The following is a 17,254-nucleotide window of genomic DNA, read 5'->3' as shown; positions in this document are numbered from 1 at the left end:
GATGCAGTCCCCGAACCGACTTTGCCTATACCAGTCATTATAATTCGATCGTTTGGGCCCAGGGCCAAAACACCGAATTAGCCTGGATTCTCACGATATCGCCCACCCGTAGGTGGGGGATATCGGGAGAAGATCTACTCACTTGGCGATGTTGCGGATCTGAAGGTGTATGGCCACCTTAACTCCTCATTTTTACGGTGATTATCCCAAGTACAGGTTCAATGCGCACCTAAGGCTTTAATAAAGCATCAAAAAAAAAAAACACAAAACCATAGATTCCAACTTGTTAAACATGTGTATTTAAATAAAAATAAGCAATCTGGATGTAAAAACATTTAGTCCAAACAATGAAATGAAAAAAAATTGATACATTTCAATATATCCTAGAACGAATAATAATACAAATCAAAACTACTTGTTTATTACATATGTAAATAAAAACTCATACACAATAAATAAAAAAAAACTCTCCAAATGCAATGTTATGAACCACAGACTCAAACTGCCAGCCCAGCCGGCTGATGTACAGATGTGTATGGCTTGCCAGGGAAGGGATCTAACCCATTTCTCAAACATTCTTACCACAAAAGGACTATGGATGAACTGTGCGTCACTCTACTCCCTACTGATGGAAGTATAGAACACATGGAGCTGAAAAGGTGCAACAAATGGTGGGCATAATTGTATGCCCTAATCAATAATGAAGGTGGGTTTTAATATAAATGATGTAGTGGGATTCTGGGGTGGCAGTTAATAAACATTTATTAGTAACTTAAAGAGATACTGACTTTCATATAACTAAGCTAAACTGCTCCCTCCTAGTATACTTACCCTCCAGACTATTGGACCGGGTTAAGGGGGAAAGCCATTTCTATCCTTTAAGATGGGAGTGGCATGATCCCTCAATGGGCTTAAGTTCTATTTACATTTGTTAGCCAGTCCAGCTTGAATTATGGAAGCTTTACTACAAAATAACCTTTGAGGTATTTCATAAACATTAATAATGGCATCTTCCTATCAATTATACTATCATAAAAGTATAACTTTTAACTTGGAATTTGAAGAACAGCAACTAACACTCCATTTTATGTATGTGCTATTTGATTTCAAATGTCAGCTAGGAAGGGCTCTCCAAGATAAACACTGTAAACAAACAAGGAACATATTTTTATAAGAGCTACAGTACATAAATTGCATTGAAGGTATTAGTAAAAATCAACTGAGAAACCTATGCTAGGCCAAAACAAACAACATGCAAGAAATGCATACAAACAAAAACTACATACCTTGAATATACTCTCTATACAAATGAAAAGCTCCAGTAATGAAAACCCCACCCACTACTTCTACATGTTACATTTAGTGGAACAAAAGCAAATACCAGTAATTTTTTTTTTTTATTATTATTATTAAAGCACAAATTGGTTTCTAGAAAAATTGTTCTTGGCACGAAAGTCCTCTTTCTTCAATAATGAAGATGTTTCTTGAGGATAGTTCACGTATTGCATAAAGCAGATATCCAAGTGCCTACAAAATAAACAATTGTCATTTACACACCATCCTATTATTCACAACTGAATGTAACATACAAGTAACTATTTCTGTAGTTGTAGCTATCCACAATTGAGCATTCATACACAGCAGATACTCTATACAAACAAAATACACACTAAGGAGCAGATTTCTTAACATTTAAAATGACTGGCAATTAGTGATGGGCGAAATGTTTCGCCAGGCATGGATATGCGGCGGATTTCCGCGTTTCGCAAAATGAATGAAAAATTTGCTGCAGAAAAATTTGCCGCACGTCCAAAAATTGTTGCCGGCGTCAACAAAGAATAGTTGCGGGCGTCAAAAGAATAGCCGGGCGACGAAATAATAGCCGCGGGCGACAAAATAATAGCTGCAGGCGACAAAATAATAGCCACGGGCAACGAAATAATAGCCGCGGGCAACGAAATAATAGCCGCGGGCGACAAAAGAATAGCCGTGCGACAAAATAAAAGCCACGGGCGGCAATTTTTTTACCGCACGACATTTCCGCCGTTTCGCGGATCTTTTGAAAGATTCGCAAATTTTACGGTGAAACAGAACAGATTCGCTCATCACTACTGGCAATAGGTCTATGAAGATTCTCATTTATCTAGGTTTATGATATACAGTATCTAGTAGAATTAAGTCTAAAACAACTGGACTTTTCTGAGTTTTTCTTGAAAACGTTTCACCATTTGAACTGAAGAAGCCACTCGGATGAGTGGTGAAACGTTTTCAAGAAAAACTCAGAAAAGTCCAGTTGTTTTAGACTCAATTCTACTAGATATTTAAAATGACATTTTAACCCCAACTTCAAGAAAATGGTGGCAAAAATGCACAATTTTTAAGATTAATCAGTGGAAATCACCTCAGAATTTGAATAAACTTCTATAGTAGTCAATGGGATTTGTATTTTTAACATTCAAACTAATGTTATCTTGAGTTGTTCGAAGCAGTCAAATTTGAGACTATGAATGAACAATACAATTCTTCTTGAGATCTTGTTTTTTTCAACGATCCACTTTTTCCGGTTCAAGTTTTTTTTTTGATATATGCTCGTGATCACACACACAAAAAAAACCTGATTACAAATAAATCAACCTACCGGAGGTTCCTGTCTTGTATGCCAATGTTTTGTCTCGCTAAAAACTTGATGTCTAATTTCTTATCTGTACATTAAAAGGAAAGGGCAGTCCCAGAAATTATGAAACAATTATTCAAATATATAAAACAAAAGGAATTCTGGGAGTGAATTCCAAACAAAATTTCCATGGGTTTATCCTATAGGCTAAAGCTCACCCACTGGGTTTTAAAGCAGAAGCCAGGATAATAGCTGATCAGAAAACCCTACACTACACTGATGAGCCTCAAGAAAGGCAAAAACGGTCTGTAGTTGGGAATCTGATCAGCTATTATCCTGGATTCTGCTTTAAAACCCAGTGGGTGAGCTTTAGCCTATAGGATAAACCCATGGAAATGGGTTTTTTTTTAGGAGTTTGTTTGGAATTCACTCCCAGAATTCCTTTTGTTTATATATTTGTATCTGTGTGAGGCAGTCTCCTCAACCATAATGATTTGTTTGTCAAATATATAAGGGCATTTTCAGTTGAGAATTGCATGAACATAGCCTCTACTGATATATCCACAAGAGTTTCACATGGCCTGCCGTAGCAGGGGGGATTACTGTTCAATGGCTTATTTGAATGACATAAAAGTAAGAGCTGTGGGTCAAATGGTGCCTATTCCTTGTAGCTGACTAGGGTTACTGTACCTGGGAAGCTATGCAGTAGCCTTGAAACAAGTATATGAAGGCAGACAATTTTAAAAAAAACATCACTCTTTATACTGTAAGATCAGCAATTTTTCCTACTCCCTGTTGCTTTATTTTTTATTTTTTTATTATTAGAAAACTAGATTTCATACAACTATTGACCACTGATGAGTGGCCAACCTAAGTCATCGTATTTTATTTTACTATTGATATCAGGGTACAAATATGCCCTACTAATAAATTCAGCCAAATTAGTCAATCCATCACATTTTCTACAGAGGAGCAAACTTTTATAAGATGTGTATATAATAATGAAAGGCAAATGATACTTACAATTGAAACTAGTTGTCCAAGAAGGTTTCCTGCTTCCGTTTAGGCATTTGGAATTCTTTGCTGTTTTTATTTTGTGCATATGAATATAATGTAACATTAGAATTGTAGTCTTGACGCTGTTTGTTTGAATTCTGTAAATACATATCAGCTGTTGTTTTCGATTTCAAGAGCCCATTTGGCATATTATTTACTGAATCGGAATTCCATGCTGTTGCTCTTTCTGAGAACTCCGCAAATCCCATAGAAACAAGACATTTAGATAAACTTCCTTGTCCGTAAATATTCACTTCCATTTTGCCAGGGGCTTTATTTCCAACACACTGAAGCAACAATGAGGAATGTTTCATTACAAAGTTTGTGAAGAAGGTTACTGCATCTTTGGACCACTCTGATCCACCGTAGGGTTTGACTCCATATAATGAACAGTGATAGGTTAAAGATGGCAGACTGGCAAGCTTTTCTGGAATACATTTTAACCTGCCAACATCGGAAAATGGGATATTTTTAAGCACACCGTAGTCTACAAGATTAAGCAGAACTGAATTTTCTATTGCTATAATTTTTGATCTGCACCATGTATTGTCAGCAAAGCACTTTAAAAGGCAAGCTACACCAGGCTTTAATAACTCACAAGGTAAAGGCAAAGGATCATTGGAGAGTTCATGGAGAAGCTTTAGTAATTTACTCATTAAATCCTCAGAATCCTCTGACTGAAAATAGAAATCAGTAGGTTCATAAACTGCTGTAATAAAGCCAGTGTATATGGTCCCACATTGCAGAATGGGTTCAGGGATACAAAACTCTACAAAAGATCTATTTGTAACTGAATTATTTTTACTATTTTCAGCTTGGCGACAGTTGGCATGAAAATACTCCATCAAGAGCGACCCATTTATAAGAACCTCTACTTTCCAGGTTTGGCAGGCTTTTAAGAATTTTAGAAACAGGACTTGTACATCCTTTTTCATGAGTGATGACAACATTTTTTGAAATTCTAACTCATTAATCTTCTCATTCCATGCCCATCTACAGGCAATCGCTTGCTTAGGAATTTTTAACAAATCACCAGATAGTACTTTAGCATTATGCATGCTTATTAACTCGTGTGCACCATGGTCGACATAGAAAACCAACATCTTCAATTTTTGCGGAAAAATATCCTCTACTGATGCACGTAGCCATGTCTGAATTTTTTCAGATTTTGCCAAACATGTAATTCCCTTTGTAATGTTTTTGACTGCTAGCCGGTTATCAGCCTGCTTGACAGCTTCAGCAATCAAAGTAACTAAGTTGGCTTCTAATGAGCATCCATGTAAAGTAACAAAGAATCTGCCACAGTCTGCAAAGTACATATTTTTCACTGTTTCAATCTGATTAGGTATCACATTCTGATTCTGGATTTCCCTGGTTTCATAAGTAATTTCGTTATTTGTCTCACCAATGACATTGCATTGGTTTTGCATATCAATAAGCTTTGAATTTGAAGGATGAGTTGAATGAGTAGCTGTCACACTTGCTGTATTTTGTGTTTTTGTTGAACCAAAATGCTTAATTAGATCATCTGCTACTAACTCAGTTTTACAAACTAGACTGACCTCCCAATGCATTCCATTCATTTTTAAAAATTTACAGTCAACAGATTCTCCGTTAACTTTTTGAGAAAAGTAGGAGGTGACATCTCGACTCCATTCCTCCCTAGTTTTTAATGCTTCAATACCAAAAAGAGAAGCAGCGATACTAAATTTAGGAACAGATAAAAATTTATCCGGAAGCAAAAATAACGAAGACACGTATGCAGTATTACCATAATCAATAAATTTCACTTCAAACGATTTGTCTTCTTTCATTTCTAGAATTTCGGCTCTATAAAAACAAAGGTCGTCTGGATATTCAGCAGCTACTAGCATGCCCTTCTTACAATCTCTGGCAGAGAGAGCTTGAAATGATAATGGTTCCTTATTAAGTTCTTCTGCAAGATGAACTATTGCATTCTCGTTTTTTGAGAGTTGTATATAAAAACTAGAAGGACTGTTTATGTGGGAAATATATCCAACATCTTTAGACAATGGTTCGATCAGACATTCTGGCAGATCACTACAAGTAATACAGGTTCTAGGTGAAGTTATTACATCCAGAGCAACCTTACCTTCACGATGTACTAGATTTTGTACACTATTACATTGCATTTGGTTCACTGATAAGTTCTCAAAGGCCGAAACTAATCTGGCAGTAGGTACTTCATCAATTTGTGATGGAGTTTCGCATTTAAGCATTTGCGACATAAGTTGTTCTGTTTGTTTTTTTGATATACCTTTTTCTGATGTGGGATTAATTTCATTTTTTAATTGTGGCAAAATTACAATATTATCCCCAGAGGGAGGGTAGCCTAGCAGTTCTTTAACTTTCTGATTTATATGGAGCTTTTCCTTGTACAGATCTACAACAAGCTGGTTATCACAGTCTTTGGCCAATACAACAGCATTCAGCTGCATACCCAAACAGTTTTCATCTAACCATTTTATAACTTCTTCTGTGAAAACAACATTTTCTAAACCAGCAAGATAAAACTGGATAGCTTGCATTGGTTCCGATAAAAGATCTGCTGCTGTGTCTGGTATGGGTAACAGTTCCTTTTTTGTTACCATCTGGCTGTTTCCAAAATCCACAAAAAATGCTGAGAACAATAAGGAAGACTCTATTGGACATGCCAAAGCTCTATAGAAGTGGCCATCTTCAAAATACTTCACAATACACAATTTGCTTTCTTTTGTACAATCAGTTTGTATTAGTTGGTCACCAATATCTGAAACTCTTTTCATGAGTGCTTCGATTGCTTCAGTATTTCTCACAAGTTGGCAATAAAATCTGCTAGTGCTGTAAACATGTGTAATATACACCTGTTCTAAATTTCCAACTTTAATGTTGAAGTCAGAGTAACAAAAGCTACGCAGAGTAATTAATGGAATTGAGGCATGTGAGAAAGCAGTATGTCCTTTGTTAAGCAGAAACTGACACACACACACAAAACGCTTTTCCAAACTGACGGCGTTAAAAAGGTCTGTAGTACCCATGCTAAACAGGGCATGGACTGTGCATTTCAAATCCTCAGTCACAGAAGAATTAACAAAGTCTTTAAAATCTCTACAGGCCTCCGAAGTCCAACTGAGATGAGGTCTTACAGGAGTAAGAAAGCTGTTCAGACTACAACGAAATGCCTGACCTTCTAAAGCTAGAAACTGGGGCTTTATTTCTCGAAGATCTGAAATCAAAGCTCTTTTAGAATATCCATAGTCAACTAAAATAATATCCACTGCCTTTTCTGTAACATTATGAACAGCTGCTCTATAAAATATACCACTGTCCGCACACTTTACAATGCAAGCTATTTGCCCATGTTTGTACATGTCATTACAACATGAATAATAACTCTGAATGTCTTTCATTATACTTTCTAATGCTAATGCTGAAGTTTCTGTGAGAAGCTGGCACCAGAAATCTCTTGGGGAGTTCACATGTGAACATTTGACATTCACCACAGATCCTGGTTTAAATAAATACTGTTTAAAAGTAATAGGCAAAACTTCAGTTTTGGGAGACTGGTTTCTGGATCGCTCATTCTCATTTTTCAAGACATGCTTTGCTATGGTCATGCGAGTTTTATTTTGTTTAACAACTTTTGAATTTTTATATTTTCCTGTTGAGCGAATCTTTGTAACCACAGGACTTGGATTTAGGTTTACCTTCCAATATTCTGCATATCCAGCTTTTACCATCATCATAACAATATCTGAGTTTTCAGAGTCTTCCAAATATCGCGCGTCAACAATATATTTGTATTTGTGCTTCACGAGAACATGAAAAAGAAGAGCTTTACCAGAAACCATTCGTTTGAAAAAATCATTGGCACTCTTTACCCACACATCTTCCACAGGATAAGCATAAGCCAAAGAGCAGCACATTGCCAAAGCAGGCAAAATTTCAAATTCCGGCAGTAAGGTTTTTACATCATAACAAGGAACTGTCTCTGTATTTCCAAAATCAAAAAAGTAAACAGCAACTTTTAAGTCAAGAATATCAGTGACAATGGCTCTATAATAATGTCTGTCTTTATAATACAGTGCACAGCAAAGGTCTCCTGGTTCAGGATCTTTTAGAACTCTTTCAGTAGGACCACATGGATTATAAGTTTCGGCAATTTTTTCCATCATGGCTGAAAACTCATTCTGTAACTCATCAGTTCGTATCCAGAAGTTGGATGGATTCAACACGTACTCAACATATCCCACATGTACTGAATCTGCATCCATTTGAATGGTTTTATGAAACACTGCCTCAGTTGAGGCTTTGTCAGGTACACAAAAAGTGCTTGGTTTCTCTGGCAATGTAGAATCGCAGAGGCTTCTGTAACAATTTGGGGAAAATACTGGAACACATTGATTTGTTAAATGGCAGTTTGCATTCAGGTCATACTCTTTAGTTTGCAACGTTATGTAAAACAGGCGTTCTTCGTTATTAAATTGTTCAAATGTAGCAATAACAGCTTGTCCTAAAAGGAACTGCTTAAAGGGTGTCAACTGAATATTCGTGGCATAATCTGCATGACCATTCATACTTATTAAAGAGCAAGGAACAGCCATCATGGGCAGAGTAAGGAATTCCGTTTTTAACTTTTGAACAAAGGAGGAAGATATTGTTTCTCTACACCCAATATCTATAAACCAGATTTGTACTTTTTTACCACAAAGAAATGTTTCTATTACCCCCCTATGCCACAGACCATCTTTCCTTTTAGCAGCACAGAGAACGCCAAAATTGTCCAGTATTGAATTTTGTTTTATCCTTATGGTTTCATAATGAGAAAACATCAGAGTATTCAAATCACCAAGTTCTTTTTCCCACGACAATAAATGACAATAAAACCTACTGTAGCTTACAGCAGCTGATATTTTAACTTTTTCAGTTGCTCCTATTGCAACATCTGGTAGGAGATGATCCAGAATCTTTTGAGAACTGCTAAGCAAATCATGGAGACTGTGCGAAGAACTCAAATATAAGGTCTTTTGCTGTAACAAATCTGGCAATTGTTTGCATTGGTAATTTATGGTAGCTTTGTATAAAATCTCTGTGAGAAGACAGAATGTTGTAGAATCAATATACCTTGCCAGGTTTAACTCCACAGCACTAGTGATAATGGTTGGCACTTCAAAAATTGTGACCTGATCCAGCAAGACAGCTTGGTTATGCCCTTCCACCTGAAGTCCTACCAAAGACGAGAAATAATTTACCGCTTTTGGGGTCCACTTGTCTCCTAGAGGAAGTATACCAGAGAAAATACCATTCACTGCTCTTGGAGGGAGTGAAAAAAGCTCCACAGAAGCGGATGCTATTTGAGTGGAATCAACATTTACTGTATTTCCTTGGTCTATCAAAAATACTTCGGATTTCTCATTTATTTTATTCAAAACTTTTCCTCTTTGCCATGCTCCAAATGGTTTGTCTTGAACTAAACAGAACTCCCCGCTACCAATTCCATCTCGCACTTTTGGAACAAGCTGGATTTCATTTTGCAAGATATGGTAATCAAATTCACTTTCGGAATTGTATTTTCCTTGAAATTTGATGATTACATTATCAGGGTTACAATCCACTGCCAAGATCTTTAAAGCCATGTTTGGTAAAGATTTTGCTGAAAGTTCAACATCCATTTTTGCTGCAATAAAAAAAACAAAAAACATGATTTAGTACAAAGCATTATTATTAGAAGCTACAGTTGCAATGAACAGTTTTCAAATAGTACCAGTAACACCTAAATGTGAAATTGAATTTAAAAAAATCTTGAAAAAAAAAAACAATTACATTTTAAAGGCACAGGCAAGTCAGAATTACCCCCAATTTACAGGCATTTGAATAGCAGAAACGGAAGAGACAAAGAGAAACAAAAAAAAAGTAAAATTTGGAATTATTTGCTTAAAATGGATTCTACGGGGAAATGGCCTTCCCTTAACTTGAAACTTTACTTTTATGAATTTTGTAACAGTGCCATTTTCTGAAATCTTTGGCAGATTGTCTACAATAAGAAACAAAACAGGAACAGATTGTGATGTTGCTCTACCTATCAGGACACCTGTTTCTCAGATACTTTTTCTCTTTCTCATTGTGGACAGTTAGCCTAAGTGCCAGCAGGTGGCGCCACTGTTACAATCATTACATTAGCAGTTTTTAATTATCTTAAATGTTTACGGTCTTAGAAATAAAAAAGAAAACTTTTTGTATGTTACAGAGCAACCTAATCTAAACAACTTACTGTTGGTCTTCAATATTTCTCTTTTAGTGGGTTTTTGGATTATTAGCATTGCTATTCTGCCTATTTCCAGCCTGCACCAAAAAAAAATATTTTCGTGATGAAAAAAATCTGAAAAAAAACCCTAAACTAACAGACTGTGTGAGGAATACATTTTACTGTTATAATTATGTTTTAATACAATCTTTTCTATCACTCCCTCTACTACCAATCTTCTATTCTTACAGCTGCCTGGTTGCAAATAAGCCCTAGCAATCTGACAGCATTTAAAACTGCAAGCCTGAGAAACACTAAAAAAAATATATATATATATTGTAAACTAGCGGGATCCAGGACAGACACTTTCTTGGCTTTAAGGCAGTTTATTTACACAGGGGGGCCCATTTCAGCATACAAAACAAATCATAAAAATAAATCCTGCCCTCTGGGCGCTACCTTCACACATTACATTAGTTCCCTCACTAACCTGGGTCCCTTGTGGACTACCAGTGGGAAAACACAAATGTTGGGGTCATCCCTCACAACTCACAACACTTCTGGGGTTTTAGCTCAGCCTCCTGGCTTTCCTTTCAGCTCCTTAGACCCTCAGTCTCTTGGCAGCTTTCTAAAGTCTGGGCTCCCTCTGCTTCTGGCAGTGGCAGGCAGCACCCCCAGCCCCTCTGGGAGTCCTAACACAGAGAGGTATCCTTCCTGCTCTGTGCCCTGCTCTGAGAGACTGTCTCACACCTGCCTATACAATTATAAACCTTTTCCACAGGACAGCCTTCCTGTGGAAAGTAAGCTCCAATAGGCGAGCTGGACTACTGGAATGGACCGCCTGATCCGTTTGTTCCTTCCAGAACCCTATAGCTTTCAGGGCCAGACAGCACAACCTTTTAAACAGAACAAACCTTCTCGGTTTCTCATCCTCTCCCTTAGAGATTACATCTCCCACTATGGGGAACTTGAAGGGAAAACTCACCTTTTCTCTCATTTGTTGGGCCATTCTACCACAATATATATAAATCACGTATAAGGATTTGGTAGAATCCTAGCTTTTTTTGAGCAGGATTCAGACTGCCGAAGTGCCTGGCAAAAACTGAAATGAACATTTCAAATGCAGTGACTTTGAATCATGTTAAGATTTGGTCCAGGTTTTGCAAAATATTTATGGAACCTGGAAGATGTGGATTCAGTACATCCCTAAATCACATTAATCCAATCTTTTCAAGTGACAAATTGCAAAAAATAATTTCCTGTTAACGGTCTTAGAATAGAGCTGTTTACATCATATTAAACATTACATGTAAGGTGATTTGCCCTTTAAACTATTACCTAAAATTTAGAACCCAAGAGATTATACCTCTCCTTCTCCTGGAATGTTTCTAAGTAGAGCGTTTTGTGCTGTGCCCAACTTATTCACAGTGGTTCTGTGCTTGGTCTATGTAAACTATATTGCTATTACAGGTATAGAATCCCTTATCCGGAAACCCATTATCCAGAAAGTTCCGAATTATGAAAAGGTCATCTCCCATAGACTCAATTTTAATCAAATAATTCACATTTTTAAAAATGATTTCCTTTTTCTCTGTAATAATAAAACAGTACCTGTACTTGATCCCAACTAAGATATAATTACCCCTTATTGGGGCAGAACAGCCCTATTGGGTTTATTTCATGGTTAAATGATTCCCTTTTCTCTGTAATAATAAAACAGTACCTGTACTTGATCCCAACTAAGATATAATTACCCCTTATTGGGGGCAGAACAGCCCTATTGGGTTTATTTCATGGTTAAATGATTCCCTTTTCTCTGTAATAATAAAACAGTACCTGTACTTGATCCCAACTAAGATATAATTACCCCTTATTGGGGGCAGAACAGCCCTATTGGGTTTATTTCATGGTTAAATGATTCCCTTTTCTCTGTAATAATAAAACAGTACCTGTACTTGATCCCAACTAAGATATAATTACCCCTTATTGGGGGCAGAACAGCCCTATTGAGTTTATTTAATGGTTAAATGATTCCCTTTTCTCTGTAATAATAAAACAGTACCTGTACTTGATCCCAACTAAGATATAATTACCCCTTATTGGGGGCAGAACAGCCCTATTGGGTTTATTTAATGGTTAAATGATTCCCTTTTCTCTGTAATAATAAAACAGTACCTGTACTTGATCCCAACTAAGATACGATTACCCCTTATTGGGGGCAGAACAGCCCTATTGTGTTTAATTACTGTTTAAATAATTTTTTTTAGCAGACTTAAGGTAGGAGATCCCTTATCCAGAAAACCCCAGGTCCCGAGCATTCTGGATAGAGGGTCCCATACCTGTACTTACCTTGCGTACTGCCTTAGAGCTCTTGCCTATGAGTAGATGCTAGGTACAGCATAAAATGCATACATTAAGCCTATGCTGTTATTTTCCTAATACAATATTTTTGTTCTTATACTCTCTCGGAGTGGCTGCCTTATTTTTAAATATGATTTATCCGCCCTCTTTGTGGCGAGTTCATTCTATGGTGCTTGCAAAGGTTTCTAATGTAGGACAATCTTATATAAATGGATTACAGCACAATAAAGCATTGAGGGTACTTACAGAGTGTTTTAGCTGTAAATTGCTGAGTGGGAATCCCACATCCAAATATCAGGAGGCATTGAAATATTTTTCTAGAAGAAAACCATAAATACAGGTATTACAGATCACTTTTATCAGTCCCAAATAATCCAAACTTTTACCCTATTCCCAAGGCAAACAGTACTGTTATTCTCCAAAGTGGTATATAGCACCACCTGTGCTATTTCTGCGAATTCTGGTTGATAGGTGGGGTAGGGTAAGGTGGGGTGGGGTAGGGTAAGGTGGGGTGGGGTAGGGTGAGGTGGGGTAAGGTGGGGTGGGCTAGAGTACGGGTAGGGTGGGGTAAGGTAAGGTGGGGTGGGCTAGGGTAGGGGTAAGGTGGGGTAGGGTAAGGTGGGGTGGGCTAGGGTAGGGGTAGGGTAAGGTGGGGTGGGCTAGGGTAGGGGTATGGTGGGGTAAGGTGAGGTGGGCTAGAGTAAGGGTAAGGTAAGGTGGGGTTGGGTTAGGGTAAGGTAGGGTGGGGTAGGGTAAGGTAGGGTGGGGTAGGGTAAGGTGAGGTGGGCTAGGGTAGGGGTAAGGTGGGGTAGGGTTAGGGAAAGGTGGGGTGGGAGAGGTAGGGGTAGGGTAAGGTGGGGTAGGGGTAGGGTAAGGTGGGGTAGGGTTAGGGAAAGGTGGGGTGGGAGAGGTAGGGGTAGGGTAAGGTGGGGTAGGGGTAGGGTAAGGTAGGGTGGGGTAGGGTAAGGTGGGGTAGGCGGGGTAGGGGTAAGGTGGGGTAGGGTTAGGGAAAGGTGGGGTGGGGGAGGTAGGGGTAGGGTAAGGTGGGGTAGGGTAAGGTGGGGTAGGGTTAGGGAAAGGTGGGGTGGGGGAGGTAGGGGTAGGGTAAGGTGGGGTAGGGTAAGGTGGGGTAGGGTTAGGGAAAGGTGGGGTGGGGGAGGTAGGGGTAGGGTAAGGTGGGGTAGGGGTAAGGTGGGGTAGGGTTAGGGAAAGGTGGGGTGGGAGAGGTAGGGGTAGGGTAAGGTGGGGTAGGGGTAGGGTAAGGTGGGGTAGGGTTAGGGAAAGGTGGGGTGGGGGAGGTAGGGGTAGGGGTGGGGTAGGGTAAGGTGGGGTGGGGGAGGTGCCAATTTGTTAGTCATCTCCCCCCAGTCATTACCCTTAAGTTCACCTTTAATGCCGTGTGTGTGAAACCATAACATAACTGATCCCTGCAGTTTATCAGCAGATGATCATGGTTTCCTCTGTGCCTGAGGGATGGTGCATCTCTGGATAATATATATACATACAGTAGGGTCCTGTAGCTCAGACAGCGCTTTTGCCCCTTTCCTACAGACGCTAATGCTAAACATGTGGGTATATTTTCCCTTTAAAGGATAACTAAACCTATAATTCCATCCCAGGCTCACTGCCCCGCACACATACCCCTGCCCTTCTACCTGCACACAAATGAAAAAGGCCGCCATGCTTGTCCCCTTCATTCTCTGCTCTTATTAAGTTTAGGTTCCTTATAGAAATGTACCGACAGCTCCTCATACCCCCCAAGGGCCCAACATGAAACCCCCCCTCTAGCCCGCAGCTGCTCCTGGGTACAGCACTGAGCTCCCAGAGGGAGACAGCAAAGGATGCTGGGAACAGAAGTTTATCAACCAAAATCTTAGGATCCCACTTGTTGTTAGCTTCATGTCGACTGAGCCTAAAACTGGCATCTATTAGCCAAGTTACAACCATTGCTCACCCGTTGTTCTGTCGTCAGACCAGCAACCTGCCTCCGTTTCAATTTACTACAATGGTACTCTTTATGACCCTGACGCGCCGCCGTAACAACTCGACAGCCCCACCTTATGCGAAGCTTTCCGATCCTCTCTACAGCCCCATGTGACTTCAGGCAGCCAATCAGTACGCGAGTTTTTTTTGCTGAGGGAAATGTGTCTGTCAGGGCAGAGGGAATATAGTTCAGAGAGGATATACAGGAGGGCTGTCTTACAGTTTCTGTATGCTGGCACTATTTTGTAGCAGTAATAGTAGCAGCTATTATTGTACAATAACCAAATAATAATTTTAGAATAAGGTAGTAAATACATACAGCTAAAAATGGCTCTAGTTAAGACTGCAGATAAGTATCACGGCGATGTTGCCCGTAGCAACCAATCAGATTTTGATTTCTAACTTGGCTAATTGCTGATTGGGTGCTATGGGCAACGTCGCCGGTGATATTTATCGCCAGTCTTAGTAAACATGCCCTGCTTGAATTTTTAGTGTCATTTTGGAGGTGACAAATGGGGTATTGGGGGCACAACCCAATAGAGAGGGGGTATCTAACTGTGATAGGTTCGACACTTTGGAGTAACTGAGAAGTGCACCATTCAGGGTCGGACTGGGCCGCCAGGGTCGGTGGGCCCAGGCCCAGACCCAACCCTTGCCAGTGCTCCCCCTGCCAATCTATTCCTTCCCTGACACATTAAACTTACGTGCACTCAGGGGAGGACGTTGGGTGGGGGACCCTGCGGGGGTTAGGGGACGTGGCCGGCGGGGACAGGACGGTACCTCCCAGTCCGACCCTGGCACCATTTCATAGTGACACTGGAGTGTTAGGACTACCTTGGGATCCTTTATCATCAATGAGCAAATTGGAAAACAACTACATTTATTGGTTGCTAAGGGTTACTGCCCAGAAGCCTTCTGTTGATAAATAAACCTACACTAACAGGTAGGCCTTTGCACATCTAAATGTTTATAGGAGACCCCCACGGCAAGAGAAACAACAGAAACGTTGTCTACAGGAATGAGTTCCGGTCTTTGCCTTTAATAGCATCACTGGGGGTTTACTTGCCCTTTGACTATGTATTGAGACACACTGCGCACATGATTATTAGCGAGGGGGTTGGGCAGTCGGACGTCTGGTGCATTGGGCAGCACTGACTCTTTGAAGAGGAATATTCTACTTTGGACTTTTGTATGGACTGTTACACATTCAAGGATTACATTTCCAGTGTCGGATTGGGGTATCCAGGGCCCACTGCAGCTGCCACCTCGGGGGCCCACCACCCCAGCTGGTAACTCTCCAACCTACAGGAGCCTCCTCCACCCCACCCCCCATGCACTACACATAGCAACATAGTAAGTTAGGTTGAAAAAAGACATATGTCCATCACGTTCAACCATAATGCCTATATATAACCCACCTAACTGCTAGTTGACACAACACTTTCTTTTACTTGCTTCACATTCTTAGTGAGTGAGGGTGGTGGGCCGACATTGCTAGCAGGGCCGGATTTGTCTTTGGTGCGCCCCGAGGCCGCCCCTGTGGGAGTCCCCCATGCGCATGCGCAAACGCGCACCCCAGTGTGCATGCGCAAACGCGCCCCCAGTGCGCATGCGCAAAGCGCCAGCTCCCCATTGCGCATGCACAAAGCGCCAGCGCATGCGCGAACGCTCTTTTTAACTCCCATACGGAGCAGTGGGGAGAGGTCCCGACTGCTCCGTATGGGAGCAAAATTAAAAAATGTTCTTGCGGCGGGGCGGCATGCCGCCCCTAAACTTCTGCCGCCCTAGGCCCGGGCCTTTGTGGCCTCTCCACAAATCCGGGCCTGATTGCTAGCAGGGATCGGGCCTGGCTCGGCAGGGCTCATTGGGTTTTTTCCTGGTGTCCTGCCAGCCCAGTCCGACCCTGTACACTTCTACCTTTGATATAATGTTACTGTCACTTGAAGTGGCTTTCCCACAGTGCAATGTGTTATATGCTTAAAAGCTCAGTTCTTGTACAACAATACAGGGCTCTGACCCCAAATCATCATGTCAAGTGCCCACGACCCTCAAACTTTCCGTGCAATGAACCTGCTGCTCTTCCCAACCTTATGCCTTTGCTAAGTGTGTATAATACCCACTGGCATAAATAACCAAATCATGCAAAGTAACTGTTCTTCTACCTTCTGTTACATTTAAAACCCATTTTACTGATCTTTAAAAAAAAAAAATCTTTGCCCGTACCAGCATTAAAACTGAAGTTAATAATTACGTTAGTCGTGTAAATATTTTCCAAGGAGATGGTGGTGTTTATAAACAGAACAAGTGACCTGGAACATTTTGGATTTGCAGCTGGTCACTTCCATGTATTTTATAATACAAACAAGGGAGTACAGGTCAGATTAGCTCCAGCGCTTCAGCATTGTGTATAAAGGCACCGACTCCTCCACGTAATGAGAGAACCAACTGGCCACCTTAGCCCAAGTGCCCCGCTAGTCCCTCCTCTCTCACAAGACGACTGGCATGAAGCAACAGAGATTTTGTACAACTATCTGATCCACTAGAGACAAATAATTATGCAGTGTCAAATGCGCAAAATAGCAAAAGTTATGATTAGAGTGCAACACCAACTATGTGTATTGCTTTAAGAAGGGGTTATAGCTTCAAGAAGAGATTGGATGGCTTTTTAGCAAGTAAGGGAATACAGGGTTATGGGAGTTAGTACAAGTTGATCCAGGGACTGGTCCGATTACCATCTTGGAGTCAGGAAGGAATTTTTTCCCCTCTGCGGCAAATTAGAGAGGCTTCAGATGGGGTTTTTTGCCTTCCTCTGGATCAACTAGCAGTTAGGCAGGTTATATGTAGTTATATAATTATGGTTGAACGTGATGGGCGTATGTCTTTTTTCAACCTAACTTACTATGTTACTATGTGTAGTGCATATAGTCAGTGAATAAGCTTGAGGGAATGTCCCGTAGATCACCCCAGTCTATGGGTGCATGGTACAAGATCCAAAT

General features: G+C 40.3%; 1 protein-coding gene across 3 annotated transcripts; it reads right to left on the bottom strand.

Moving 5' to 3' along the window:
• Positions 1 to 276: 276 nt before the first annotated feature.
• On the bottom strand, positions 277 to 14,342 carry tdrd15 (tudor domain containing 15). 3 transcript variants are annotated; one of them, XM_031902987.1, is made up of 5 exons: positions 14,230 to 14,335; positions 12,522 to 12,592; positions 9,942 to 10,012; positions 3,638 to 9,347; positions 277 to 1,527 (listed from the first exon to the last, which is right to left on the bottom strand). In XM_031902987.1, exons 3-4 carry the CDS (start codon positions 9,988 to 9,990, stop codon positions 3,646 to 3,648), a joined length of 5,751 nt encoding a protein of 1,916 aa, XP_031758847.1. In that variant the 5' UTR covers positions 9,991 to 10,012; positions 12,522 to 12,592; positions 14,230 to 14,335; the 3' UTR covers positions 277 to 1,527; positions 3,638 to 3,645. The 3 variants fall into 3 exon arrangements, with proteins under 3 accessions (XP_031758847.1, XP_031758848.1, XP_012826791.2); XM_031902988.1 differs by lacking the exon at positions 14,230 to 14,335 and adding an exon at positions 13,663 to 13,843; XM_012971337.3 differs by lacking the exon at positions 9,942 to 10,012 and having other exon boundaries at positions 14,230 to 14,342.
• Positions 14,343 to 17,254: the final 2,912 nt, after the last annotated feature.

Source organism: Xenopus tropicalis, chromosome 5 (assembly GCF_000004195.4).
Source record: "Xenopus tropicalis strain Nigerian chromosome 5, UCB_Xtro_10.0, whole genome shotgun sequence".
In the NCBI taxonomy this organism is placed as follows: domain Eukaryota; kingdom Metazoa; phylum Chordata; class Amphibia; order Anura; family Pipidae; genus Xenopus; species Xenopus tropicalis.
Note: the sequence above shows the minus strand (reverse complement) of the source record. Positions and strands in the feature narration are given on the sequence as shown.